The 22,223-nt window shown below is 38.3% G+C and overlaps 1 protein-coding gene across 2 annotated transcripts; it reads right to left on the bottom strand.

Annotated features, from left to right (window-relative positions):
* Positions 1-4,074: 4,074 nt before the first annotated feature.
* On the bottom strand, positions 4,075-19,465 carry aar2 (AAR2 splicing factor). Of its 2 annotated transcripts, none has more exons than XM_061904375.1 (4): positions 19,254-19,465; positions 18,384-19,184; positions 18,047-18,276; positions 4,075-5,019 (listed from the first exon to the last, which is right to left on the bottom strand). In XM_061904375.1, the coding sequence occupies exons 2-4, from the start codon at positions 19,147-19,149 to the stop codon at positions 4,852-4,854; spliced, it is 1,164 nt and encodes a 387-aa protein (XP_061760359.1). In that variant the 5' UTR covers positions 19,150-19,184; positions 19,254-19,465; the 3' UTR covers positions 4,075-4,851. The 2 variants fall into 2 exon arrangements, with proteins under 2 accessions (XP_061760359.1, XP_061760358.1); XM_061904374.1 differs by having other exon boundaries at positions 18,384-19,171; positions 19,254-19,464.
* Between the last annotated feature and the right edge of the window lie 2,758 nt (positions 19,466-22,223).

Genomic DNA, 22,223 nt, shown 5'->3' with positions numbered 1-22,223 from the left:
TGCGGGTACTTTCCTGGCCTGCCTGCAGTCCAGACCTGTCTCCCATCGAAAATGTGTGGTGCATTATGAACTGTAAAATATGTCAGCGGAGACCCCGGACTGTTGAACGACTGAAGCTCTACATAAAACAAGAATGGGAAAGAATTCCACTTTCAAAGCTTCAACAATTAGTTTCCTCAGTTCCCAAATGTTTATTGAGTGTTGTTAAAAGAAAAGGTGATGTAACACAGTGGTGAACATGCCCTTTCCCAACTACTTTGCCACGTGCTGCAACCTTGAAATTCTAAGTTAATTATTGTTTGCAAAAAAATAAAATAAAGTTTATGAGTTTGAACATCAAATATCTTGTCTTTGTAGTGCATTCATTGAATATTGGTTGAAAAGGATTTGCAAATCATTGAATTTCGTTTATATTTACATCCAACACAATTTCCCAACTCATATGGAAATGGGGCTTGTACAAATGTGCACTTCATTCATTAACGGTGTTACAAAAAAAATCAATTACAATAATACATAATGTTGGATATAGAGAACACACAAAACCTTTATTTATTAAATCACAAATATTGAAATTCAATGATTTGGTGCATTTGCAAACAGCTAAAATGATGTACAAAGCAAACTATAACCTGCTACCCAAGATTGTACAACAATTCTTCTCAACAAAAGAGGAGAAATATAACCTTAGAGTTAAATGTAATTTAAAACATGTGTATGCTCGTACAACACTTAAAATCTTTGGTATATCTATGTGGAATTTAGTTATGGAATGGATTAAGGAAAGAAGTCAAACAAAGCCCCAATATGATTCAGTTTAAGAGACTGTTCAAACTACAATGGTACACCAGGGGTCACCAACACGGTGCCCGCGGGCACCAGGTAGCCCTTAAGGACCAGATGAGTAGCCCGCTGGCCTGTTGTAAAAATAGCTCAAATAGCAGCACTTACCAGTGAGCTGCCTTTATTTTTTCAATTAAATTTATTTACTAGCAAGCTGGTCTCGCTCTGCTCGACATTTTTAATTCTAAGAGAGACAAAAGTCAAACAGAATTTGAAAATATTTGAAAGACTTTGTCTTCACTTGTTTAAATAAATTCCTTTATTTTTTTATTTTGCTTCTTATAACTTTCAGAAAGACAATTTTTGAGAAAGAATACAACCTTAAAAATTATTTTAGGATTTTAAACACATATACCTTTTTACCTTTTAAATTCCTTCCTCTTATTTCCAAACAATTCAAGTCAATGTTCAAGTAATATGTTTTTTATTGTAAAGAATGATAAATACATTTTAATTCCTCATTTTAGCTTCTGTTTTTTTGACGAAGAATATTTGTGAAATATTTCTTCAAACTTATTATGATTAAAATTTAAAAAAAAATATTCTGGCAAATCTAGAAAATCTGTAGAATCAAATTCAAATCTTATTTCAAAGTCTTTTGAATTTCTTTTAAAATGTTTTGTTCTGGAAAATCTAGAAGAAATAATGATTTGTCTTTGTTAGAAATATAGCTTGGTCCAATTTGTTATATTTTATAACAAAGTGCAGATTGGATTTTAACCTATTTAAAATATGTCATCAAAATTCTAAAATTAATCTTAATCAGGAAAAATTACTAATGATGTTCCATAAATTCGTTTTTAAATTTTTTCAAAAAGATTCGAATTAGCTAGTTTTTCTCTTCATTTTTTTTCAGTTTAATTTTGAATTTTAAAGAGTCAAAATTGAAGATAAACTGTTTCAAAATTTAATTTAATTTTTTTTCGTGATTTCTCCTCTTTTAAACCGTTCAATTAAGTGTGTTTTTTTTTCATAATTTATTCTCTATAAAAAAAACTTTCCGTAAAAGGAAAAAAAAATGTACGACGGAATGACAGACAGAAATACCCATTTTATATATATATATAGATTCATTTATTAAAGGTAAATTGAGCAAATTGGCTATTTCTGGCAACTTATTTAAGTGTGTATCAAACTGGTAGCCCTTCGCATTAATCAGTACCCAAGAAGTAGCCCTTGGTTTCAAAAAGGTTGGTGACCCCTGGTTTACACTAAGTACAAAAAATAAGAATTATGATGAACATCTTGAACCCTTTTTTTATTGACACAAAGATGATGTATGTATTTAATATTTGTATGCTTACTATGGTATATTATTTATGTATTATTTATTGTTCACTGTTCTGCTACAGAGAACAAGGAAATTGGATACAATTGCTATGGTATGAAAAGGGGTAAGATTAAATAAACTCTGCTTCTTCCTATTCCTTTTCGGACATGCTGTAATGAAACGACGGGAATTTTGTGATGCACTACAGTGTATTATATGCATGTTAAAAATAAACTGAACCAAACAATTAAGATACAAGTTACAATCTAACAACAATCATGTAATAAATACAGTATTTAAAGTATATACACTTTGCAGGGCGCAACAAAATGTACTTCCTGACGAGGCCACACATTGTAGCCTATATTCTACTGACATCTAACGTCATGGAATTGCAACTGCATACAAAGTCTACTATATAGTAATTTCAAATTAAGTTAAGTTAAAGTGCCAATGATTATCACACACACACACATTAGGTGCGGTGGAATTATTCTCTGCATTTGACCCATCCCAACAGCGGAGCAGTGCGGTAAGAAGTGAGACTCAGACGTGTAAAAAAAAAAAGAAAAAAGAAAAAACAACAAAAAGATATAACTGGACAATACAGTTGTCATTATCACCTCATTGTAAAATGTTTAAAAATGCATGTTATTAATAAAAAAATTAACATATATTAACACATGAACACACACAGGAGTACAAAAAATTGGTGCTCTTAAGTACCTTAATCGATTCAAATATGAAAAGTAGCCTATGTGTAAATGAGCGTCACAGTGCAATCAATATTCAGATTTTTGGATTGGGCCACTGTGTATTTTACTAACCAATCTTTGGTTTTATTGTCATGTGTTGGGCCGACTGTGTTGTACGGTCACAAATATCTCTCATATGCATGCAGTGCACAGTATAAAGACTAAAATATGTTATGTTTTAGGAGAACATGAGTATTCAAAAAGCACAAGCGCATGAATAATTGATAGCTATTATACACCCATGGTGAAACACCAGATACGTTCAGTCACAAATAATTCATATTAAAATGCTTAGTCAGGCAGTCACACAACCTGTTTTTAGTGCAGCTAGAACAAGCAGTGTGTTTGAGTGCACGGTAGGCAGGACATGTGCGCCTACCTTGTGGCCCCGAGGTCAAAACAGCCAGCAGACATCTAATGGAGAATCTTTTCGCCACAAATAGAACAGCATACTCCAGTCCCTCAAAGTGAATGCCACAAACACCAGAAATATAGCAGGGCACTGCAGTGGAGGTGAATAAATAGTGGCACAATTGAGTCATCTTGCTGTATAGTGTAATTCCATCACTAGAAGGGGGTCTGGACCACTAAATATGTCCCAGTTGTGTCATTCTGGATATTGTGTGCACTGACAACATCCCATTTCAACCTCAGACAGGAAAAAGAGCCCACAGATGTTTACTGCAGATTTCCTGCCATTTCATCCAAACCAGTCACTCCATTAAGTTGCATACGAAAGGAAAATAACAAAACACATGGGGAGTCTGTGGTATGATACCGGACCACAACATTAATCTGATCAGCAAGAGGCTAGCATTAATTATAACCCAAATAACCGGTATTATGTGTCCTGGTGGATACTATGTGTCTATCAACACTCATGTTATTTCCATTCGCAAAATTACATTACAGTTCTACTTTTACATAAAATCAAGGATAAAGTTCATGGAACTGTTGACTGAAGCAAATAATTACAACAAAGGACATTAATGCTGAATGGACAGAAGCAGTGCACATATAACAAGGTTATATCATGTATCCATGCAGACATAGGCAACACCAGGTATTATGGACCCGATGAAAAAAAATCCAATAGGCAACCCCAGCATGGGCAGCAGCTGTTGTTGCTGTTTTACCTATTTTAGGAGCTATGGCAGCTCTATGTAAGAGTGAAGAATCCCACAACCAAGTTAGTCTGCACAGAACTTATAAAAACAGCCTTTATTCAATGTAAAATATCATGATCAACATTATCTATATACTGTCATAAACGTTCTCCTCTTTGACAAAGCATGATCTATTAATTTATTTTCCTCTTATTGTGTCTTGGTTTTATTGTCTATTTTAATCGTACTGCTGCTTGTTTTGTGTCATGTTTTAACAGTAGTCCTGTTGCCCAGGTGTACCTACCCCTTGTAAAGCTTTTGTTGATTTTGAAGGTGCTGTAGAAAAAATATTGATTATGTATAAACCAACTAGTGTTTTTTTTTTTAAACCCATGACTACCATCTGGTGGCTGAGGCCGATATGACACATTGCCGGTTTCATTTCTAAATGGACTACACTACTTTTTAAATAAAATATATTTTGAAGACATCAGTCAATCCTATTTAGCAACACCTTTTCTCATCAAAATTAGATTTACTTGTGCAAATGGTTCCCACAACAAAGTAAATACATGTTTTCTTACAGAACAGTTAAGATTTTTTGTCAACTGAGCTCATTGTAACAGCTGTAATTAATACATCATAACAGATGGAATATTTGTAATAAAAACAGACTCCTTGGTAGAGTTAAAGACAACGCATTGTAGTCTAAAAACCCGGCTTTAGTTTAACCTCACCACTAGGTGGCATAGTTGGCATGTACAGATAAGTCACACAACAAGACACTGTGCAGGTTACTTTTGGTTGACACAAAGTGGCTACTTAGACATGCACAGTACCATGTTTCAGGGTCCTGGTGCTCATTATAAGTGTGAACTCAGTCCACAGTATGACCCTCAGGTAGCTCCACCACCACAGGCGCGCAGTCATCAAAGTCCGCATCAAAATCCCAGGAAAACTTCTTGGTCAAGTGGGCTTTGAACTTCTCTGCTCGTTTCCGGAGCGTGCCGTCCACTCCCGGCCCACTGGCAAATTGGAAAAAGTCCTAACAGAAAGAGTCAAGCTAGTCTTTAATTTTAGGCATTGAACTATAGCATACATGCAGAAACCCTACTCTTTAGCTAAAAGAGAACCTTTTTTTAAGCAACTACTGTGGATGATAAAATTATAGCCAGGGCATTTATATAATTAAATCGCAAAGAAAGTGGTATTCATTGGAAGCACTTTATTTCGAAAATTTAAAAACTCCCTATATAAAGCAACTTTAATTATTTACTTAAATCATGACTTGTATGAAAAGAACAGCAGCCACATAATAATGGGATACCCTTCAGGGAAAAAAGTCCTTAGTCCACATAATGTGCAGATTGTTTTATTGTGAACAAAAGCACAGCAAGTGTAACGAACGAATCAGCTTCACGCCAAAAGCTGAGTCACGCAACCAACATTTTAAAGTGCATTTAGAGGTAGGTAATTATTTTGAATGCTGACTATTTGTGATTCTTTAAATGCAGCTACTGCAAAGTAAACACAAAACACTACATCTGAAAGTTTACTATAATCACAGCTGGTAATGACAATGTTTATTGGCCAGGCACAAATTAGAAGACCACAGTGGTTAGTTCACCATACGGGGTTGATGGCTTGATCTACGAAATGCTTGCGTGCGCTAAAACAGGTGCAAAGATGGTAAAGCACACAAAGCTGAACTTTTAGGCCGATGCGCTGAAGTTTGTCTCCCTTAAAGGGGAACTTCACTTTTTGAGGGGAATTTTGTCGATTGTTCGCAATCATTATGAAAAACAAGATGACAGACTTTGTTTTCAATGCATTCTAAACAGTAAATAAATGTGATCAAACATCCGCTTACAATGGAGCATGTGGAAGCCGCTCTACTCTGCCCATAAAAGCCCTTAAACAACTTTCAAACACCTCCATTAAGGTTTTGTATACATGATGTTAATTTATATGTAATGTAGTAACATATAAATTTAAAATAACATTTAATATTTTCGTATTCATCCTTTTAAGCATACACGGCGCATTAGTTTCAAAAACCCATCACGTTTGTTTTTATGTATCCTACATCACTGATTACTGTTCACTGCAGAGTTTATGAGAGCCAGCAAACATAACTTACTGTACAATGTCTGCTGCCATGAGGATGCCGACTACCAGGATGTTGACATACTCCCATTTAGATGAAGAATTACCTATGTCGTCGTCCCTCTACTATGCAGATAAGAGGGATTCTTTATGATCTACAATAAAGTTTGAGGAGCAAGGAAACAAAGACGCAACTGATCAGTCGATCATGTCAACATTGGCACACAAGCTTGTAATCATGGCGCCGCTATAAATAGTTAATCTGCTTTACCGCTTATAATAACAATATCACTAATACTTGTATTAGTGATATTTAAGTCATGAAATGTAAAAAGGAGTATTGTTGGCGCTTTTTAAAAATTTTTTTTATCTGGCTTTATCTTTATGGCTGGAATAGAAGACAGCCCATTGGCTCAGCTGTAAGCGGACTTTTATTTACGAGCCAGAATGCATTAAAAAAATACATCCGTCGTCATGTCTTTCATAATGATTGTAAATGATAGGCAAGATTTCAAAAAATCCTAAAATAAAGTGCTGTTCCCTTTTAAATGGGCAAAATACAGAGGGCAATCGAGTTTGCATGCCTGACTTCATGTACATTGCATCTGGAAAGCTGGAAAGTATTCACAGCACTTCACTTTTTACCACATTTTGTTAGGTTACAGCCTTACCAAAATGGAATAACTAGTTTTTTTATCCTCAGAATTCTACACACAATACCCCATAATAACAATGAGAAATTTATTTTTGGAGGCTTTTGGCAAATGTATTAAAACTAAGAATCACATGCACATAAGTATTCAAAGCCTGTGCCATGGAGCGCAAAAGTGAGCTTAGGTGCATTCTGCTTCAACTGATCATCCTTAAATGTTCCTACAGCTTAATTGGAGTCCACCTGTGGTCAATTAAGTTGATTTTACATGATATAGAAAGGCACACACCTGTCTTTATATTTATATATATAAGATCCTACGCCAATCAACCTATCCCCAGGTGCATGTCTTTGGAAGTGGGAGGAAGCCGGAGTACCCGGAGAGAACCCACGCATTCACGGGGAGAACATGCAAACTCCACACAGAAAGATCCCGAGCCTGGATTTGAACCCAGGACTGCAGGACCTTCGTATTGTGAGTGTGTGAATGTGAGTGTGAATGTTGTCTGTCTATCTGTGTTGGCCCTGCGATGAGGTGGCGACTTGTCCAGGGTGTACCCCGCCTTCCGCCCGATTGTAGCAGAGATAGGCGCCAGCGCCCCCCGCGACCCCGAAAGGGAATAAGCGGTAGAAAATGGATGGATGGATGGAAGATCCTACGCTTCACAGTGCATTGTACAGCACACACCATGCATGAAGTCGAAGGAATTGTCCGTAGACTTCCGAGATAGCATTGTCATAAGGCACAAATCTGGGGAAGGGTAAAGAAAAATATCTGCTGCCTTAAAAATCGTAATGGGCACAGTGGCCTCCATCTTTCGTAAATGGTAGTAGTTTGAAACCACCAGGACACTTGCTAGGGCTGGCCGGCCATCTTAACTGAGCAATCGGGGGGAAGGGCCCTAGTCAGGGAAGTGATTAAGAACCCCAATGGTCACTCTGTCAGAGCTACAGCATTTCTCTGTAAAGAAAGGAGAACCTTCCAGAAGGACAACTATCTATGCAGCAATCCACCAATCAGGCCTGTATGGTATAGCGACCAGACGTAAGACATTATTTAGTACAAACCCTGTTTCCATATGAGTTGGGAAATTGTGTCAGATGTAAATATGAATGGAATACAATGAATTGCAAATCATTTTCGAACCAAATTCAGTTAAATATGCTACAAAGACAACATATTTGATGTTAAAACTGATAAACTTTTTTTTTTTTGCAAATTATCATTAACTTTAGAATTTGATGCCAGCAACACGTGACAAAGAAGTTGGGAAAGGTGGCAATAAATACTGATAAAGTTAAGGAATTCTCATCAAACACTTATTTGGAACAGGGCTGGTGTGCAGGCTAATTGGGAACAGGTGGGTGCCACGATTGGGTATAAAAACAGCTTCCCAAAAAATGCTGTCTTTCACAAGAAAGGATGGTACACCTCTTTGTCCACAACTGCGTGAGCAAATAGTCAAACATTTTAAGAACAATGTTTTTCAAAGTGCAATTGCAAGAAATTTAGGGATTTCAACATCTACGGTCCATTATATCATCAAAAGGTTCAGAAAAGCGGGAGAAATCATTCCACGGAGGCAGCACGGCCGGAAACCAACATTGAATGACCGTGACCTTTGATCCCTCAGACTGCACTGTATCAAAAAAAGGATAGCACCACATGGGCTCAGGAACACTTCAGAAAACCACTGTCACTAAATACAGTTCGTCGCTATATTTGTAAGTGCAAGTTAAAGCTCTACTATGCAAAGCGAAAGCCATTTATCAACAACATCCAGAAACGCCGCCGGTTTCTCTAGGGCCCGAGATCATCTAAGTTGGACTGATGCAAAGCCAAAAAGTGTTCTGTGGTCTGACGAGTCCACATTTCAAATTGTTTTTGGAAATATTCGACATCGTGTCATCCGGACAAAAGGGGAAGCGAACCATCCAGACGGTTATCGACGTTCAAAGTTCAAAAGCCAGAATCTGTGATGGTCTGGGGGTGTATTAGGCATGGGTAACTTACACATCTGTAAAGGCACCATTAATGCTGAAAGGTACATACAGGTTTTGGAACAACATATGCTGCCATCTAAGCGCCGTCTTTTTCATGGACGTCCCTCCTTATTTCAGCAAGACAACGCCAAGCCACATTCAGCAAGTGTTACAACAGTGTGGCTTCGGAAAAAAAAAAGAGTGCGGGTATTTTCCTGGGCCATCGAAAACGTGTGGCGCATTATGAGGCGTAAAATACGTTTTATGTAGAGCGACTGAAGCTCTGCATAAAACAAGAATGGGAAAGAATTCCACTTTCAAAGCTTCAACAATTAGGTACCTCAGTTTCCAAACGTTTGAGTGTTGTTAAAAGAAAAAGTGATGTAACTCAGTGGTGGACATGCCCTTTCCCAACTACTTTGGCATGTGTTGCAGCCATGAAATAATAAGTTAATTATTATTTGCAAAAAAAAAAATTAAGTTTATGAGTTTGAACATCAAATATCTTGTTTTTGTAGTGCATTCAATTGAATAAGGGTTGAAAAGGATTTTCAAATCATTGTATCACGTTTATATTTACATCTAACCCAATTTCCCAACTCATATGGAAACCGGGTTTGTAAAAAGCACATGGCAGCCCACCCGGAGTTTTCTAAAATGCACCTGAAAGTAGGGCTGGGCGATATGGCCTTTTTTTAATATCTCGATATTTTTTAGGTCATATCGCGATACACGATATATATCTCGATATTTTGCCTTAGCCTTGAATTAACACTTAATACATATAATCACATCAGTATGATGATTCTATTTGTCTACATTAAAACATTCTTGTTCATACTGCATTAATATATGCTTATTTTAAACCTTCATGCAGAGAGGGAAATCACAGCTAAGTCAATTGACCAAAACGGTATTTATTAAGCAGTTATTAAGCAGTGGCCTAAACATTCATGTATTTTCCAAAACAGAAAGTGCAAGATTGTCAAGAGACATTTTAAAACAAGCTTTTAGTGCACTTTTGTGCAAGATGTCACTAAGATGACATATCAAAACTACACTAAATTAAAGTGAACTTTTTGTGCAGAACGCCACTACAATAGTTTAAAACAAATAAAGTGCACTTTTGTGCATGATTTTGTTGGTGTGGCACCGAATGGAGATGTTTACATGCAGAGTTTGAAGCACCCTTCATTCTCTAGCAGGTGGCTTTTCAAATGATGCTACCTATAAGCAGTAATGCTACTTTTGGTAGCAACGCTTTAGCGCCACTCTTGACAAATTACGGTTGTCTGTTCGACATATTCCCACTTGAAGACAAAGCACCGCCAGACGATGGACCCCCTGCTGTTTTTCTTGGGAATTAAATCTTCCTTTATTTGTTACCAGATTTGCACCTTCTTTCTCTCGTATTACCGCTAGCACCACAGCTAACATAACCCATGCCGCTACCTCTCTGCTCCGCGAGGGCGTATACGTATGTGACGTATGACGTGACAGTATGTGACGTATGTAAGAAGGTGCGCTTGCTGTGTGTGAGAAAGAGAGACAACAGAGTGGGAAGAGCCTGTAGTGTAATGCCCGCAGCTAAAAGCAACTGTGTGAGAACATATACTCCAATATCACAATATAGTAATTTTCTATATCGCACAGAGACAAACTCGTGATATATCGAGTGTATCGATATATCGAGTATATCGATATATCGCCCAGCCCTACCTGAAAGCCTCTCAACCAGGAGAAACAAAATTATCTGGTATGATGACACAACTATTGAACTATTTGCCCTGAATGCCAGGCAACCAGGCACCTCTTATCACGACGCCAATACCATCCCTACAGTGAAGCCTAGTGGTGGCAGCATCATGCTGTGTGGATGTTTTTCAGCGGCGGGAACTGCGAGACTAGTCAGGATAGAGGAAAAGATGAATGCAGCAATGTACAGAGGCATCTCTTGAACTCAAAACTGTGACAACAGTTCATCTTTCAGCAGGACAACGATCCTAGGCACACAGCCATGATATCAAAGGAATGGCTTCAGGGCAACTCTGTAAATGTCCTTGAGTAGCCCAGCCCGCGCCCAGACTTGAATCCGATATCTGGAAAGATCGGAAAATGGCTGCACACCAACGCTTTTCATCCTACCTGATGGCGCTTGAGAGGCGCTGCAAAGAGGAATGGATGAAACTGCCCAAAGATAGGTGTGCCAAGGTTGTGGCATCGTAATTTCTGCCAAATGTGACTTTTTTTGTACATGTGACTTCTTAGTAGTTGTGGGGTTTTTTTAACTATGCAAAAAGCTAAAAGGAGTTGTCATTATGGAGTGTTGTGTGTAGAATTTTGAAGACGAAAATGAATTCATTTTGTTTTGGAATAAGGTTGTAACATAATGTGGAAAAAGTGAAGCGATGTAATGACTTTCCGAAATGCAATGTGTATCCACAATATATGCTGATTATTTGAATGCCCACAATACTGTGAGGAGGAGATGCAAAAATAATCATTTATCACTCACAATGTGATTTATTATGAATGGAACGGTTTTGCGACCGCTATTTTGCTTCTACTGTATATATAACAAGTCTGAATGAGTGCGCAAACTGGCACAGTTAAAAAGAAGCATCTATGAGAAAAATGGCAATTTTGCTGCCAAGACAGTTGATTTGGAGAGAAAGAGAGACCATTCTGTCGGTTTGTGTGTCAACATATTTGTACTATCAAAAATAGAAATATTAGCCATAACATATATCCAGCAATATTATTTTGTAATTTTATAGCAGCTGGATGACTTAAGTGGATGTTTAAAACAAATTAAATGTATTCGTTTTGGTGGTATTAACAGGTGTGGACAATTTGGAGACGGATCCATTTCCAAACGGTGCCTGTAACACGGCAGTAAAACGGCTGATCAAACAAAACCGGTAGCTGCGGAAACCAGCTTTCCAATCAGCTAAACAGACTCAATAACTTCACGGTGACATTTCGGTAAATTTACTGAGGAATTTGTGAATGTAAAACAATACAAAAAGAATGCCATTGTAAATTAGTTATACTAACAGACACACGTAAACGTGTTAGCACATTAACTATTGCTAACGATGCTATCTTCATTACATGCCCATAGCACGTAGAAATGAAAACACTCCTACAGACATCACACATTAGCCGGTTTAGAAAGTATAAACAGTTTAAGTTGTTTTTTAAATCTTACAAACGTTGCTTGGAGTGATGAATGGAGAATCCATACAAGTAGTAATGCTATGGACGACTACAAGATTGAACGGCACTTCTACTTCCTGTTGAAATGACTAAATGGAAGGACAGTGCAGCACCTGCAGTGAGTGAACTCGTCCAAAATATGGCGCTGTAGCACAAACAATAACACACCTTATCTGTTATTATATGTTTTTAAAAACGATTGCATTATGGCAGTTAGCAAATAAAAATCCATAAATTATCCGCACAAGCGGTAGAAAATGGATGGATGGATGGATGTTCTATATAAGCTGCAGGGTCCAAAATTGTGAAGTGAAGTGAATTATATTTATATAGCGCTTTTTCTCTAGTGCAGGGGTCGGGAACCTTTTTGGCTGAGAGAGTCATACATGCCAAATATTTATAAAAGTATTTCAGTGAGAACCATATAGATATATATATATTTTTTTTTTTAACACTGAATACAACAACATGCGTGCATTTTAAGAAAGATCAACATTTTTAGAGTATAATAAGTCTCTTATTCTTTTTAATAACATTGTTATTCTGAGGCTAACCAAAAATAAATAAAATACTCCTTACCATTAATCCGACTTCTTGAACAGGTGCGGTAGAAACCGGATAGATGGATGAAAATGCATGAGAATGGTTTGTATTTTTAACGTTATTTTTGACACTGTGATTACCAGCTGAATTATTCATTACTCATCGTGTTAAGCAATGTCAGCTAAGATTTATCTGAGAGCCAGGTGCAGTCATCAAAAGAGCCACATCTGGCTCTAGAGCCATAGGTTCCCTACCCCTGCTCTAGTGACTCAAAGCGCTTTACATAGTGAAACCCAATATCTAAGTTACATTTAAACCAGTGTGGGTGGCACTGGCAGCAGGTGGGTAAAGTGTCTTGCCCAAGGACACAACGGCAGTGACTAGGATGGGGGAAGCGGGGATCAAACCTGCAACCCTCAAGTTGCTGGCACGGCCGCTCTACCAACCGAGCTATACCGCCCCTAGTGGAAAAATAGCAATCTATAGTCTGGAATTTACGGTATAATGTTTATTTAGCCTTTATATTGACTATTTAAAGGCTAAATAAACGTTATACCGTAAATTCCAGACTATAGATTGCTATTTTTTTCCCTACATTTTGGACCCAGGGGTTAGTGTATGTGCCTCACAATACGAAGGTTCTGAGAGGAATTTTTCTGTGTGGAGTTTGCATGTCCTCCCCGTGACTGCGTGGGTTCCCTCCGGGTATTCCGGCTTCCTCCCACCTCCAAAACTGTGCACCTGGGGATAGGTTGAGCCCGAATGCCGCTGAGATAGGCTCCAGAGCATAGACATTTTATAAAGTAGACGCAGCATTGGCTGCTGTGAAAATTCGGCCACCATCTTGAAGTGGTGATGAGGAGTCGGTGAGAAGCCTAAACTGACAGTTGACCGGTAGAAAACAAAGATGCCGGGCTGGTGTTCAGCGTTTTCCTGCTCAATTGAGCGGACTATTGCCTGTAGTTTGTGAAAAGAATATTACCACAGAGTTGAGAAGGAGCAAAGATCTGCAATAGTACTGAAATCGTAGCCGCTAGCAAACAAGAGTATGACCATAATGGAATTGCTTGTCAATTAAATTAATTACATTTAAAAAGGTCATACTTGAAGAACATAAAGTTGAAATAAATGATGAAGATAAAGATTGTAAAAGCCAACAGGGGTAAAAGTTAGGACCACAGTCCAGATTGTGTAGGGAGTGGGGGGTAATATATTTTAGCTAATCAGACAATCAGATGGACAGTAGCTGTATAGTATTATACAAGTCTAAATTTAGTTGAGCTTTCCAACCCAATTTTTATGTAGGATATACACATGTACAGGTGCTGGTCATATTATTAGAATATCATGAAAAAGTTGATTTATTTCATTAATTCCATTTAGAAAGTCAAACTTGTAGAATGTATACATTCATTCCAAACAGACTGATACATTTCAAGTGTTTTTTGCCAAAAAGGAGATGATTATAGCTGACAACCAATGAAAACCCTAAATTCAACATCTTAGAAAATTAGAATATGGTGAAAAGGTCAGATATTGAAGACATCTGGTGCCACACTCTGATTAGTTAACTAACTCAAAACACCTGGAAAAGCTTTTAAATGGTCTCTCGTTTGGATTCTGTATGACACACAATCATGGGGAAGACTGCTGACTTGACAACCGTCCAAAAGATGACCATTGATACTTTAAAGAAGGAGGGCAAGACACAAAAGGTCATTGCCAAAGAGGTTGGATGTTCCCATGCTCTGTGTCCAAGCACATTAATAGAGAGGCAAAGGGAAGACAAATATGTGGTAGAAAAAAGTGTACAAGCAAGAGGGATAACCGCGCCCTGGAGAGGATTGTCAAACAAAACCGATTCAAAAATGTGGGGGAGATCCACAAAGAGTGGACTGCAGCTGGAGTCAGTGCTTCAAGAACCACCACGCACCGACGTATGCAAGATATGGGCTTCAGCTGTCGCATTCCTTGTGTAAAGCCACTCTTGAATAAAAGACAACGTCAAAAGTGTCTCGCCTGGGCTCAAGACAAAAAGGACTGGACTGCTGCTGAGTGGTCCAAAGTTATGTTTTCAGATGAAAGTAAATTTTGTATCTCCTTTGGAAATCAAGGTCCCAGAGTCTGGAGGAAGACAGGAGAGGCACAGAATCCACGTTGCCTGAAGTCCAGTGTCAAATTTCCACAATCGGTAATGGTCTGGGGTGCCATGTCATCTGCTGGTGTTGGTCCACTGTGTTTCCTGAGGTCTAGGGTCAATGCAACAGTCTACCAGGAAGTTTTAGAACACTTTATGCTGCCTGCCGAGGACCAATTTTATGGAGGTGAAGATTTCATTTTCCAACATGACTTGGCACCTGCACAGTCCCAAATCTACCAGTACCTGGTTTAAGGACCATGGTATCCCTGTTCTTAATTGGCCTGCAAACTCACCTGACCTTAACCCCATAGAAAACCTATGGGGTATTGTGAAGCGGAAGATGCGAGATGCCAGACCCAACAATGCTGAAGAGCTGAAGGCCACTATTAAAGCAACCTGGGCTCTCATAACACCTGAGGAGTGCAACAGACTGGTTGACTCCATGCCACGCCGTATTGCTGCAGCAATTCAGGCAAAAGGAGCTGCAACTAAGTATTGATTGCCATACATGCTGAAACTTTCCATGTTCATACTTTTCAGTTGGCCCACATTTCTAAAAAATATTTTTTGGTACTAGTACTAATATTCAAATTTTCTGAGATACTGAATTTGGGATTTTCAGTAACTGTCAGTACTAATCATGAAAATTTAAAGAAATAAACATTTCAAATATATCACTATGTGTGTAATGAATTGATATAATATGTAAGTTTCACGTTCTGAATATAATTACTGAAATAAATCAACTTTTTCATGATATTCTAATAATATGAACAGCACCTGTATATATACCCTAATCATATTGTTTCTTGAATTTAAAAATAGCTGACCATTTTTTTCCCCCTTCTCTGAGATTATATTCCCAGTTTTGATCTCGGACGTCTGGTCACCTATAGCATATAAGAATATTCTATTACTGTTGAGAAAACTATGAATAATATAAAACGCCAAAACATGCGTCCTTTGTCATAGCTACACGTATTACAAAAAAACACGTGAAAATCAGTGGTATTCAGAGAGATAAGAGGAATTAAATGCGCTGACAGTTCATTGCTCCTGCCAAATGAATTGCACTGAGTGGAGCAGATCACCACTCCAAGATAGCAGCCCCGCGTCTCGTCAGCGACAGTAGGCAGTAACGGTCGATGCTGCGTCTACTTGTAAGATGTCTATGCTCCAGGGCCCCCAGCGACCCCGAAAGGGACAAGCGGTAAAAAATGGATGGATGGATGGATTAGACTATTTAAATACAATTTACATATTAGCCTTGCATTCAACCTCCCTCAACACCTGTTTTACCTAACATAAAGAATAATCATTATTAATAAACATGATTTAAATATTAATAAAAATTATATATTTTTTATTTTGGCCATAATCGTGCAGCCCTAGTTTGGACCATATGATGCCATAAATGTAGAGGGATATGAGCGCCTATATAGCAGCAAATGGTATACATGCAAAAACCGAATTTAAAAGTTTTTTTCAATGTTTTTTTTATATTTACAACATTTCCTTTTGAAAATAAGGAAACGTTTAAGTCCTAAGTCCCACCAAATAAAATATAACAGTGGTTCTTTAGACAAAATTTTGCATGGATAATGTTTTACAGACCAGCTTCAAACCGCTTTCTGACCGTCTCTTCAGGATATGTCGTTTTGTGGGCGGTCTAATTTAAGTGCCTCCACTTCTCCTGCGTCTTTTCCCCGCCGGTCATGTTGTAGTTTTTAGTGCTTCCATATGGAGTCTACTGATTACATATTAGTTACAACTATAGGCTACTTTGTATTAGAAATGACAACAGCGGAGGATGCATCTACATGTACGAACCAGTCTGCCCGCAACAAGAGGACAGAGAAAAAGAAGGGGCCTAATTGACTAAAACGTTAGACTACAGTGGCAAATTTGCGCAAAGCTCTCAAAAACTTTACGATATGGAGAAATCCACTTATGTCACCAATTGGAAAAAACATCACAAATCGGGCGGATTCCAAACAACTCGTTTGGAGGAAGTAGGAAGGAAGGCAAGATTGTTTTATAAAAATCTGATGTAAGATATGTAGATCCCAAAGTCAGGAAAAAAAGGTACCAATAAGTAAGAAAAGTTGGTTTTGCATACTGGGTTCCCTTTAAATATGGCGCTCCACACCACGTTTGCACTTTTAGCACACAGACTTAAAGGCCTACTGAAACCCACTACTACCGACCACGCAGTCTGATAGTTTATATATCAATGATGAAATATTAACATTGCAACACATGCCAATACGACCGGTTTAGTTTACTAAATTGCAATTTTACATTTCCTGCGGAGTTTCTTGTTGAAAACGTCACGGACTGTCAGGAAATATTAGCGCAGCACTATTTGCGGCTAAAAATCGTCTCTTTTCATCACGCAATTAAACAGTATTCTGGACATCTGTGTTGCTGAGTCTTTTGCAATTTGTTCAATTAATAATGGAGAAGTCAAAGTAGAAAGATGGAGTTGGGAAGCTTTAGCCTTTAGCCACACAAACACACGGTGAATCCTTGTTTAAAATTCCCGGAGGTGAAGCTTTACTATGGATCAGAGCGGCCAAGTGAACATGGTTCCCGACCACTTGTCAACCGGCAGGTTTCAGTGAGAAAATTGTGTTAAAAAGTCGCTTTTTACCGGACATCTGTGGAGTTTGCGCCGTTATTGTATCTGCCGTCGACTTCCCTCAGACACTGGCCTCAAGACACCCGTGGACAAACTCCTCCAACTATCAGGTACTATTTAATCTCACTAAAACACTATCAACACAATAGAAAGATAAGGGATTTCCCAGAATTATCCTAGCAAATGTGTATAAAAACATCTGAATCCGTCCCAATGCAATCGCCTTTTTTTTTATATTTACCTTTTTATTTTTTTCTAGTCCTTCGCTATCAATATCATCATCCATAAATCTTTCATCCTCGCTCAAATAAATGGGGAAATTGTCGTTTTCTCGGTCCGAATATCTCTTGCTGCTGGAGGCTCCCGTTAAAAACAATGTGAGGACGTGAAAACCCTCACCCTTGTGACGTCATCGTCTGCGACTTCTGGTAAAGACAAGGCTTTTTTTTATCAGCACCAAAAGTTGTGAACTTTATCATCGATGTTCTCTACTAAACCCTTTCAGCAAAAATATGGCAATATCGCGAAATGATCAAGTATGACACATACAATGGACCTGCTATCCCCATTTAAATAAGAACATCTCATTTCAGTAGGCCTTTAATAGATCACCTGCAACACCCCCACTAACAGCAAACACAATTTTATATTTTGCACATGCTATTTAGAACTAGTTATTTTGATGTTAGTAAATCAGGCCCTTAGTAGTTAATTGACTAGAGGCATTAATTGGACACAATCTTAAATATTGATTTCATGTTGATCTCCACAGTAAGGCATGTATGTACCTGCAGTGTTGTGGTGAGGAAGTTATTCTGAGACACGATGTCAACGAAGAAGTCTGGAGGGATTTCTCCCAGCTGGTGGTAGAGCACAGCAATGAGCCCCAGGTAGAGCTCCTTGTGCTTCTGCATGGCGACCTCTGATCGACACAACAGGGACAGAAGACGCTTCCAGTGCTCAAAGCCCTCATACACATTCCCAATAAGGAAACACACAAAGGCAAACTGCAGCTCACCTAGGAACAAATAATTGTTTATATCAATGCATGTGTTAACATTCTCACGCACGCACACACTCTTTAAGGTGTGTGTGCGTGCGCTACCCATAAAATTAGGCACTCACCGAGCAAGTTAAGAGGCCTCTGCTGGTGGTTCTTCTCAATCACAATCTCCAGGGCATACGTGTGGTCCATGCTGCACTGAGTGATTTGTGCCGGCGTGGCACCAGGAGGATAAGTCTTCTCCGGGATGACAGAGAAGCGCAGCTGTGTCCCCTCCCTCTCCTTCATCTTGGGGAGCCTGTCAAGACCCTCTCTCATGGTCTGGCAGGCCGTGTCGTTCCTCGGCTGGTCGGCACGGTCCTTGGTGTGTCTGAACTCGGTCTCAGGAACAACATCGCTATAGGCACATACTCGACCTGAAAGAGGCTGTAAGTTGATGGCCACGTCCGCACTCAGACGGTCTGTGAGGGACACCCACTTCCTCATCACCTCATAAGGATAGGGTCCGAGGAATGGGTCAAGATCTTGGAGATTTGCTCTGATTCGGCTCACTTCCTCCTCGTTCTGGGAAGCAGAGAAGTTCAGATCCTCCTCTTTAGGGTTCCAGTTAGCCAGGAGGACGTCCTTAGGTTTGAGATTGAGGAACAAGCCTGTCTTTGGACCAACTTCTCCTGCGCAGCTCGGTGGATTGACAGAGCAGTAGTTAATGAAGTGCAGCCCAGGAGGGATCATCTTAACTCCCTGGAAGCGGGGACCAACATTCCAACTCTTGCAGTCAATGCCAAACTCTGTACCCTGCGGAACCCCGAGCAACACCAGGGTAGCTCCCTCTTCAAAAAGCCTCCGAGCAACATCAGGGTCCATATCTACACTGCTTCTGCTAGCCATGTCTCTTCTCTGAATCGGAGGACTTGCACAAGAAACTGAGAGTTAAAATGGCTACAATAACTGGACTTCGCTTTACAATATTAACCGACAGCGTTCATACTCACAATTTGTGTAGGACTTCGTCAATAGTCGTCATAGAACAATGCAAACAATACTATGAAAATAGTAGCTTTAAATGTATTGTGTAAGTATGGAATACTATCAGCAGTAATTGACATTTAGCACATTATTCTGATTAAAAATATCATGTTGTTTTCACTCGGAAGGCGAAAGCTATGTCCTGCTATAGTAACTCCGGCTAGGAACCACTGTTGGTAGAAAACCTGTTCCTACCACCATTAGTACAAACGCAGCACAAAACTAAAAGCGTAATTTTAAAAACTATGTTTTGAAATTATTATGATAAAATATTAAACAAGAAGCAATACAAATATGTGTATTTTAAATACCTTTATTTTGACACAATAACAATTGTATTACACCGTACGCCCTAAAACAGTTGTTCTCAAATGGGGGTACTTGAAGGTATGCCAAGGGGTACGTGAGATTTTTTTAAAATATTCTAGAAATACCGTATTTCCTTGAATTGCCGACGGGGCGCTAATTAATTTAAAACCTCTTCTCACTCCTGCGCTTACCAAAGGCATGCGGTAAAAGTAAGCATGCGCTAATTATTTTCAAACCTCTTCTCACTCCGGCACTTACCAAAGGTATGCAGTAAAAATTTGAGTGTGATGTATGGTTGGACCTTAAATCCTACTGAATAGCTATTAATACTCTTCCCTTTATGCGATTTCAAATTACCGGTATTGAAATCAGCCTCCTCCATTTTGAAAATGATGACAGGGGAAGTGTCAGTCGTGACGTCACGAGTTTGACCAGGCGGTAATACTAAGCCTGCGCTAATTATTTTGGGAAGCGAGTTTGACCCGGCAGTAATTCAGGGCAGGCACATACTATATGCCCTGCGGCAATTCAAGGAAATATGGTAAAAACAGTTCAAACATCCTTTGTAAATATAGTTATTGAATAATACTTCAACAAAATATGAATGTAAGTTCATAAACTGTGAAAAGAAATGCAACAATGCAATATTCAGTGTTGACAGATAGATTTTTTTGTGGACATGTTCCATAAATATTGTTCATGTTTAAAATATTATTTTTTTGTGAATAAATGTTTAGAATTAAGTTGATGAATCCAGATGGATCTATATTACAATCCCCAAAGAGGGCACTTTAAGTTGATGATTACTTCTATGTGTAGAAATCTTTATATATAATTGAATCAATTGTTTATTTTTCAACAAGTTTTTAGTTATTTTTATATCTTTTTTTCCAAATAGTTCAAGAAAGACCACTACAAATGAGCAATATTTTGCACTGTTATATAATTTAATAAATCAAAAATTGATGACATAGTGCTGTATTTTACTTCTTTATCTCTTTTTTTCAACCAAAAATGATTTGCTCTGATTAGGGGGTACTTGAATTAAAAAAAATGTTCACAGGGGGTACATCACTGAAAAAAGGTTGAGAATTACTGCCCTAATAGATGATTTTTCACAGACACAGTATCACAAGGGAGACTTTAGAAAATGTGCACTCTTAGCATATTTGTGTCACTGCAATGATGCAAACATTCAAAACAATGTTTAACTTTTTTTTAACATTTTAGCATATTTGTGCCACTGTCTAAAAATTCAATTCAAAACTTGTAGCACATTTAGTATACATTAGTACACACAGCATATAAGTGGTGTCTGTCCAAAAACGTTTTGCATTTCAAAACACAAAACAGTGGATTTAAAACATTTTCAGCATATAGAGTTTCTGCCAACAAGTTATCACTGCTTTAATAGCTTTAATTGACCTGATCCTCTTTCTCTTCTTTCCTCGTATTTTCTTGACATCTGAACAAGAAACACCCTAAAACGATGCAAAGAAATTGTTATTATTCAACAAAATGTGAGCTGCATTCAACTTTGGCATTGTTTGGGTTCACAAATTGAAGCAAGTTTGTGGCTTTGCACGTAACCCTCCCCTCATTGTTTGCTTTATTGTTGTGGTAAAATAACACATTTCATGTATTTGGGTCCTCACCGGGAAACCAGGGCTGCATTTCAGAAAAATGAGCTCCTCCATGTTCTGCAGGGGCCTATCCAAGTCAGACGTGCGATTGCTACCTCTCACACAGCGCGTGTGCTGAGTCAGCACAAAAATGGATCTCAGGATGTGCTGAGCCTTCTATTGAAACCATCAGAACGTATGGCAGTAATGGAAATTGGGTTTACATGTATGGAGGTTATATTTGTTTTGCAGTTCGAAAGCTTTTAGTGCACTGAATTTATACAAGTGAATTTTTTGTGGGCAAAATATTGTTTTTTGTAAAAAAAAATGTTTGTTAAAATACAGTGTTTTAACATTTGTAAATGGTAAATGGTTATACTTGTATAGCACTTTTCCACCTTCAAGGTACTCAAAGCGCTTTGACACCATTTCCACATTCACCCATTCACACACACACTGGTGGCGGGAGCTGCCATGCAAGGCCCTAATCACGACCCATCAGGAGCAAGGGTGAAGTGTCTTGCTCAAGGACACAACGGACGTGACTAGATTGGTAGAAGCTGGGGATCGAACCAGGAACCCTCAGATTGCTGGCACGGCCACCTTCCCAACCGTGCCCCGCCGTCCCATTTCAGTGTAAAAAATGCAGTCTTCAAAAATGATGTGCAAAACATTTCAGTGCATGAATTTACGTTTCACTGTAGTGAAGACTAAGTCTTTAAAATAGTAAAAAATATATATATATTTAAACTACAGTTTAAATAAATTCAATTTTTTTTTTTACTTTGCTTCTTATAACTTTCAGAAAGACAATTTTAAAGAAAAAAATACAACCTTAAAAATGATTTTAGGATTTCTAAACACGTATACCTTTTTACCTTTTAAATTCCTTCCTCTTTTTTCCTGACCATTTAAATCAATGTTCAAGTATTTTTTTTTTATTGTAAAGAATGATAAATACATTTTAATTTAATTCTTCATTTAAGCTTCTGTCTTTTCGATGAA

Source organism: Nerophis ophidion, linkage group LG06, assembly GCF_033978795.1.
Source record: "Nerophis ophidion isolate RoL-2023_Sa linkage group LG06, RoL_Noph_v1.0, whole genome shotgun sequence".
NCBI lineage: Eukaryota > Metazoa > Chordata > Actinopteri > Syngnathiformes > Syngnathidae > Nerophis > Nerophis ophidion.
Note: the sequence above shows the minus strand (reverse complement) of the source record. Positions and strands in the feature narration are given on the sequence as shown.